The sequence below is a fragment of the Anarrhichthys ocellatus genome, unplaced genomic scaffold, assembly GCF_004355925.1.
Source record: "Anarrhichthys ocellatus isolate YVR2014 unplaced genomic scaffold, GSC_Weel_1.0 scaffold143, whole genome shotgun sequence".
NCBI lineage: Eukaryota > Metazoa > Chordata > Actinopteri > Perciformes > Anarhichadidae > Anarrhichthys > Anarrhichthys ocellatus.
The window spans coordinates 278659-287513 of NW_022280173.1; the positions used below are offsets into that span (position 1 = coordinate 278659).

General features: G+C 39.7%; 1 protein-coding gene across 2 annotated transcripts in view; it reads right to left on the reverse strand.

The window, feature by feature from the left end:
• Window positions 1-358: 358 nt before the first annotated feature.
• Window positions 359-8855, reverse strand: part of LOC116400035 (transcription factor Ovo-like 2) — a 38803-nt gene continuing 30306 nt past the window's right edge. Inside the window, exons 2-4 of one of the 2 annotated variants that reach the window (XM_031877646.1) lie at window positions 5458-5558; window positions 3381-3570; window positions 359-891 (exon numbers count right to left, since the gene is read on the reverse strand). In XM_031877646.1, coding sequence (XP_031733506.1) covers window positions 569-891; window positions 3381-3570; window positions 5458-5511 — 567 coding nt within the window. In that variant the 5' untranslated portion in view covers window positions 5512-5558 and the 3' untranslated portion in view covers window positions 359-568. Of the gene's footprint in view, window positions 892-3380; window positions 3571-5457; window positions 8600-8855 lie in introns of those variants that run through there. The other variant, XM_031877645.1, reaches the window with a different exon arrangement.

An 8855-nucleotide genomic window follows, 5' to 3' on the forward strand; every position in this document is an offset into this window, starting at 1 on the left:
GTTGTGCTATGATTTGGGAGAGTTTTAAACTTTCGTTAGCATCATTCAAAAGAGATAACCATGCTTTCAGTGCTTTTTTTTTCAGGCGAACCTGAAACTTTTCAATTTGAGCTGTGTGCCATCTTCATTTACTCTTAACCAGTAACATATAGACTGATATTTACACATCTGAACAAATCTCACAAGTGTTACCTTTATTATAACATGAAAATTATTGAAATAGACCTTGTAGTTGCAGAAATACATTCTTTTTAGTATGGGTATGCAATTTTCGAGCAGAGGTCTAAAAATAGGGCTAGGGTTAGAAAGGTTGAACAAAAATATTGAATATGTTAATAACACAATGAAAATATAAAGAATTATTTTTGATCCTTCATTTTAATTATAACAGCAAACATAGTGCAGGAAAAGTATTTTGCATTTAAAGCTATCGTTAACAACACAAACTGATGAATGAAGACAAAAAAAAAGTGGAACACAGTTGAATACAAATTCAAAAATTAATTAAAATTAACAAATGGTCTTTTCTTTTTTATGGAACAGATGTAGTTCAAAATTGGAAAGAGCCCTACATGTAGTATGCAGGGGTTGAGTACAACAAATAGGGGTTGAGTTTTCTGCCTGCTGGAGCAAAGCTGCTGTTCTCATGGGCCTGGCGGCGGTAGTACCTGCGGAGGGCAGGACTGCCGGGGTGGCACTGTCTCACATGGAGGAAGTACTCATCAGGGCGGCTTGAGGTGTAACCACAATCCTCACACACAAAGATCTTAGAGCGTCTTTGGCGGTAGGCATACTGTTGGTGAACGCTGTGAATCTTCCTCATATGGGACTCCAAAGAGCAGCGCTGTGTGAAGGCTTTCTCACATAGGTCACACTTGTAGGGACGGATACCTGCAGCAGGGAGAGACAAAACAAGTTTTTTTTCCTGTGCATGTTTGTGTGGATCGCAGGGTGTTTCTCAATGTCAAGGAAGGATCCTTCTACAACTGAATTCCAAGGATGCTACGTCATCGAATCCTGACAAAGGACTGTTCCAATGTCCAGGATCATTCAAACGAGTCCTTCATTTCGAGGATTTTGAAGAATGCATATGTGTATCCTCCACGCTTCTAAAACACCCTAAATCCTATGCGCACTATGCATTTCCTGTCCACATAATTGAAACGGCAAATTTGCAAGTAAACTTTAAGTTATTTCACCTCAGCTGTCTGCCAAAATTTCTGAGCAAATTATAGGTACGAAATTGTCAATCCAGTTGCTGAATCTTCACTCATATTAGATCTCCGAGACCTAATTCAGAAGTTTGTTGCGACTTTCGTTGCGCAGCAACAGTCTTCTAATTTGAGCTATTAATAGGACTGAGGCGGTGCACCGGCAGCGGCAGGGAAAGGACAGTGTGTAGAGAATAACTAGTTGCATTAAAGCTATATTTCGACCAACCTACAGTGAGCAACTGTTGGAAGTGGACTGACAGGGGCCCCTAATAGGCGGACCACGGTCCGGATCCGGACCCAGACGTCGTTGTATCCGGACCCAGGACCTAAAACCGATAGATAATTGAGAATTATTCAATTTTGACAGAGCGCCTCTATTTTAACCGGAGCAGCTTTTTCAGCCTTTATGGCACTTGTTCAGCGGTGCAGCGGTTTTATACTTTGTACTCCCTGATTTGAATGTCTTCAGGCTCTTTCCTCACAAGATAAGGTAACTTCATATAATCTATTTATTCGTTTTTGTCAAAACAGCTTCAATGTCAAAATCAAATATTTGATGAATAAATAAATAAATATCCTCTGATTTCATGTTTATTTTTTGTTCCATCTTTAACCCTTAATGTTTCTGAGTAAATGGAATATTCCAGGCTGAACACACGTGATCCGTCCTCTTTGTTTACCTTTTTTTTACGTCTCCATGCGTCCACTGGTTACCCCGTGTTTAACGTCACATTGCAATGATTTGTGGGTAATTCCCTAAGGCTAAGTCAGCATACCATGCTGACTTACGGAAAGGGCTCAAAATGTCTGCAAGAGAGCCCTCAAACACTTGACAATTTGACAGTGGGACATCCCTAAACCCTCATGGACTTCGCGGGAGCGCGCCTCAAAGTCCGTGAGTCCGTAAGGGGGGACATTGGGATTTGGCCAATGAGAATAATTACGTGAGTCAGAGAAGTTATTTCACATGACGTTTTCCAAAGAGAGAAAAGTGGTCAGAGAGACCAGAGTCTTTAACCAAGAATGAACAGACTCTTATAGGTTAATTCTTCCCACGGACAGTTTAAAACCAGTGTGTCTCATATGTTCAGAGACCGTGACGATTATTAAAAGCAGTAATGTGAAACGCCACTACGAGACAAAGCACAACTGTTTTGAGCGAACGTACCATCTCACATCTGAAATGAAGTCACAGAAAATAAACCTAAGAGCCCAATATGATCAGAATCCTAACAAATGAATTCACTTCACAACAATGATGTTAACAGAGAGGATAGAGCTGAAACAAGTGATTTAGAAACCACAGATAAAGTCCATGCTCACAACTTTCTCTTTTTAGATGATGAGAAAAATATAATATTGTGTCTTTTTTGATTGACATCACTTCACACCTGAATGAACTGAATTTAAAGCTGCAGGACAATTCAGTGAAATTAATTTTTCTAAAATGAATTACTTTATTTTAAGATGCACATTTTTCAAAAGCTTTCTGTTATGTCAGTTATTCTTTAATCCAGCCCTTATTTTACTTGAAATGAGAAGAACAATTACTTATATATTTCTATGTATTGTTTTTAATCCATCCAGTTAAATTTGAAAACTGAGAATAATAATTGTTAAAATATAATTAATGAGTACTTTCTTTATTTGATTTGACAGTTGTTGACTACACAGAGACGTTACTAGTACTAGGCTTCTAGTACTAGGCTTCTTGAATATACAGTATATATATATATATATATATATATATATATATATATATAGCACTAAATAGTGCAAGTTAGATATTATTGGAAAGTTCCAGACCTTTGCCCGAGGAGATTTTCTCAATCTGGACCTTTTGGAATTTTAATTGAATACCCCTGGACTAAACTAACCAAGACGGAGTTTTATTTTGTTTTTGTCGACTTTGAAAGAAGTAACAATCTGCAATGTAAAATTGCTGTGTTTTTCAATTGAGCCGGTAGGTTTGAGGAGAGCATGACAGCTGTTTCTTTACATATCCAACTTAATTTTTTTAATGATTGTTGGAAAAATAGCATGCATTATAGGTCTAAACTAATATATATAGCTGGACCGTGCATGGTCAGTTTGCTGAATTGTAGCCACATTTTTACACAGTCATGGTGCTACCATCTATAATATGAATTCATGGAAGTTTCTGACCTGTGTGTGTTCGCATATGCCTCTTGAGGTCGAAGGTATCGTTGAATCCTTTGCCACAAAATCGACAAGGATGTCTCTTCACCAAGCTGTGGCACTTCAGGTGTCGAGTCAGCATGCGCTGCAGAGGGAATATCTTGTGGCACACTGAGCACACAAAGTCACCTGATCCGGGGGAGGAACGGGGACGGGGCTGGAAAAACAAAAGTGCTTGATGAATATGACAATATGGGTAAGGCATCAGCATCAGGATTTTTCACTTACAAACAACAATTTCTTGTCTGAATAATTATCAATCCACACTATGTGCCAAGCATTCCTATGTAAGCCCAGTATTTATATTAAATTATGTTTGACCTATTACGCTTTGACCTATTACACCCTGCAGTGGATATCAGGCTGTGCCCTCTGACAGGCAACACCATTCTCTAACTGTGATCTTATATTGTTTGAAGCTGCCTTAACTCGGCAGCTAGACACAGCCTACTGCGGGCGACTGTGGCTCATCGACATGGACTAGCGGACCGGGGATCGAACCGCAGATCCTCTGATTAAAAAATGACCCTGCTCTACCACTGAGCCACAGTCGCCCCATTGTGTAGCATTGTGATGCCTATATCCAACTGCTGTCCCGCTGTAGGTTTAAACTTTGTAGTTTAGAAACATATCTGAATGTCTGAATAAAAATATTCCAGAATTTGTCCTTTGACTGTGTCTGATACTTTCAAGTACTCTATTGCCCCCCACAGTACACTACGTGGAACGGAACAAAATGTATTGGCTATTATCTAAGAATTCCACATGCAAGCCTCTTCATTCCCACTTTGCTGACTGAATTTGATGCTATGTCATGGTGTGCTCCAAGCATCCACAAAATCCTGGTATTCCGGCATTCTGCACTGAGGTGTCGATTAGCTTATTCCTTTCTAACTAGACAATCTCTGTGCCACAACACTAAATTACGGCACACCATCAGACCAAGGTATGCCCAACAGGATCGGCTGATGCTGACGTTGCTCACCAAATTACCATTTCTTTCACAATTACCCTCTTTCAAAGTGAGTGCTGAAACATCCGTTAGATGTCCTCTTACCCCAATAGTGAATTATTTAGTGGTGACGCTAACTCCCTGTCCCTGCATCTGGATGCAGCTTTACTTAGTAAGCCTCTAAAACCCTCTTTCAGAGTTCCACAAGTCCTTACTGAATAATGCCTTAGCAAAACAGCTTCCATAGCTCCTTCCTTTTTTCTTTTTCTTTTTAAAGGCTTTCTGCTTTCTTTAAAATTGCCAATTTAGCTTTAACGTCATTCTGCAGCAGATTCAAGTCCTCTGTCTTGCTATTTGTAGCCCTCCTCCACTGCCTCCAGAGTTGCCTTCACTGTCCCAACGAGTCAGTCGATCTCCAGTTACCACTTTGACTTTACTACCTCTAAAACTACCATTTGCCTACTCTAAATCCATGCCATATTCCTAGATTAAATCCCCCATCTTCTTTGACTTATTTTTAAATTGTCCCTTTAAGCACCTGAATAAACAGTTGCCCATATGCCCTTCATTTTAGCCCTAGGCCATTATATTTTGGGTGTCTGCCCATCACTCCTGTCTTTCCTTGACTGCCTACTGTCCCCTCTCTCCTGCCGTTCAGACTTCCTGCTTTCTTTTTAGTAGCAGGGATGTTGTTAACCTCGTGAACTTTGGTTACTAACCTGGCGCTAGACTTAACACTCATTTAAACTCTATCTCCAGTTGTGTTTCCTCTATCTTTTATGGCTTCCACTGAAGTGCTCTCCCTGCTTGTTGGGAATTTCGTCCCATGGTCAATAGCCGGGCTTTTTGCCATCCGGCCATGGATTGCCAGCCCATATTTTCCTGTCCAGTCCATCTCCTCCAGTCAGCTGTCTTTCCAATGTGTTAGCTGCTCTATTCACAGCCATCACTAGCTTATGCCAGTTATGACACTCATCAATACACAATAAAAAAGTAGGTAGGGTGAGCATATTCTGATACATATGGAAGCCCAGTCAACTTGCTATATTATAAGAATGACACTACACTTAAGAAGAAAATGGGACCTATAACCTTTGCTCTGTGAAGTCCCAGTGTAGTGGGATGGTATACGGAGCCCCGGAGCATAACTGTGGACCAGTCCAGCCTGTTGTCAGCCCCTGGTCCTCCTGATCCTGCCAAAGGTACTGACACTCTCATTCCTGCTGTCCCACATCCTAAGGTGACTGACTGAGCCACAGTTGAAGGCTGTTGGGTGTCAGGACAGCAGGGTGTCTGCTCCATAGAAATTTCATTAACTTTAGGGCATAAAACGAAACAATTGTTTGCTTAATAAGTGAATTAACAAGGTCAAATTAATTACATAAAAATACATACATATAAAAATACATGAGACAGCTTAAGAGGAATAAACTAACTTGGATGTTACTGCTTACCTTTGACAGTTGAAAAAGCTATCTGAAGATACTTCTAATTCTTACCTAGTGTATTATCTTCTTTCCACTCAAGCTGTTCTGGCTCTTTCCATTGCCATGCTCCACATGCCCCACGTTTCTTTTTCACAAGGAAAGACCTCGGCATCCTTTGAATTCTATCCGTCTTAGTTCTCTTTTTCTTCTACTTCTGTTGATCTTATATCTCACACTCAACCTCTGATCCTTGCAGCCCCACCACTTTTAGTTGTGTGGACCAATCTAGATATCACCTTACCTCCAATCCTTACATCCAAGCCTCATCAGTCAACAACCTGCACCTACAGTATGTCAGCAAAATCACAGTGCTAATTTCCATAACACTCTCTGGGAAGAGTTGGAAGGTTTGGATCTCTAGAGAAGGGGGGGGGTGAGAGGCTCAGTATTTTGACTTATGTACACCTGTGTTGATTGTGCGCATGCGTCATTTTAACTGGTCCCCACTGGTTTTGCATTTCAGGTAGTGAGAATCCGGAGAGCTTCGTATTCAAGTGGCCCTTGGCATGCAAATTTTAGCCCCGGACCAAGCCCTGGCCCTGGACAAAGGGCACGGTTTGAGTAACAGGAGCAAGTACAGAGGAGCCACAGCCTTAACTGCTAGGTAAATCAGCCCTTTCTCTTTTTAGCCTCTTTCTGTTGCAATTGTTTGGTGGGATTACAAAGCTTTAAAAAACCGCACAAAGGCCATTCACACACATATTTAAGTACTTGCTGTCAGTTGACAGTGTTCTTTACATGATTGCAAATACATGAGGGTACTTTCCATCTTGATGTGTTGTTCCTTGCCACTGGCCCAGTGCATGCTGGGATAGGCGGAACTGAAAAGGGTGGTATAGAAAACGGAGGGATTGATGGATGTATTACTTTTATTTCCATTGAAAAGTTCTGCCAATGAACAACACATTTTGAAAGAAAACTCCACAACCATGTCTAATTGTCTGCACAGTCAGTGCATGCTTCGGAAGATAATGAACTGCACGCATCTTATTTTACTGGACTCTGCATGGCAAATACAAATGCAACTCGAGACTAAACCCCATCATGCAAATAGTAATAGAGGTCACTCCAAGAACATCAGGAGGATCATGTACAAACTGTACGGTAGGATAAACACACTTCTGTCCTGCCTTACTGCTGTATTTAGCCAATGTATGTCCCATATTTCAGCTGTGCCATTCAGTACAATATGGACAGTAAATAATATAAAAAATAAACCCAGTTGCTCCTTTAAAGTGCTGTTCAAAGCTCACTGGGGAAGTCTCTTTTTGTAGCTCACTGTATATGGGTCTTCCGACATCACATTATCATTAACAGTTCATAATATTTACAAAATGAATTTGTGTATGTCTTTAGATGAGGTAATTAAATGTGCCTTTTGATAATAAATCTCTTAATACTGTGTGATATATGGTATGTAGTGTTACCATTTCCTAAAAGGCCTGCTAAGACTGTTGTCTGTACTGTGTGTTGTTGCCCTCCGGAGCTGCACTCTAACTGTATGCAAAACAGCAGCCTGTGTGCTGCAGCATGGAAATTAAATAGTAAAAAGGTAGCTTCAGCATTTCTTTGTGCTAGACTAAAAACTGGCCCTGTCACCTGTCTAATTTCAAGCTTTTTGTCCACTGACTCAAGTCTTAGCACTGGACACTGTGAGCTATGTCTTCTTTTGATAGTGACGTGCTGTATTTACTGAGACGATAAATAAATACATTCAGTTGATGATTTCATTGACAGTCACCATTGTCAGTCTTTGCAAATGCTGATTCAACTATATTTAACATATTTGCACAATTCAATGAGCTCTGGGCATCTACAATGGCCTGACAGAGGGTTTTGTTTGTTTGTTTTGCTTTAGGTAAATGTGAACACACTTGACTAACCGTTGATGTGTTCTTGCTTGTCACTGCCTTGTTGCCTCTTACAGATAAAAGTCAGTGTGAGTTGATTTGTTACTGCTATTCTTTAGTTGTATTTATTGTGTGTATTCTGTAAGAGATAACATTAAAAATAAACAATGATAAGTAAATTTTATTTCAGAGGCTAGATTGTGAGATTACATCAACAGCTGAAAATGAGTGCAGTTCTCTGAAATCAGGCTCGGCAGATCTGAATGAGAAAATAAGGTTATTTTAAAATCACCCAGATTTCCTTCATATTTTGGGGAATGAGAACTCCCAGTGTGTCGTGCTTGCCTTATCTGTTTTATTTATTGCTGTGCTTTTAATCAGCCCGACATGTCATACCCCTTCTTACATATTTCCAGCCTGCCTCTTCATTGTCAAACTGTTCAAAAAAGGGGAAAATGGCAAAAAAAAAGAAAAGAAAAGAAATCACTGTCCTGGTGTGTGTGAACTAGATGCAAGTTGAGCATGCATGTATATGTTCATGTTGAGGGTGGGAGGCAACATAGAATGTCCTCTAGATGGGTTGGCGACCTAATCCCATACTCCACCCACTCTCCAAGCTGCAAACACATGAATGAATGTTTGTACACAGCAGGCACATTGTCCAAGACTTTATAAATTACATTGGACCTTCTCTTCTCATGAATTTTGATTAAACTGTTTTTCAATAGCTGTTGTATCACTGGCTCAATCCTCCTAAGGCTGGCTTCGACAAACTGCCTATTGAACTCAGATAAGAAGTTTTCTCCGAGGTATATCATCCCCAAAACTAAAGGCCCTTCTGGTAACACTATAATAACTACACGCTATGAATCATTAGTTAAGTATGAGTAAACACTTAATTTATCATTTATCAAGCATTGTTCCTACATTAACACGCATTAGTATGCAATTCATAACAGTTATAAATGTTTTAGTCTTGATTAATAAGCTCGTCTATTATGTGTTTTGTGATTGTGTTTTCACTTTATAATTGATGGATTCCCCATTTGTAAATGAAGCATTATATATATTACAAACCAATTATTAAGGAGTTGTAGATGATTAATAACATCATTTATAAAGTGTTAGTAAATGATTAAGAACTTATTTAGAT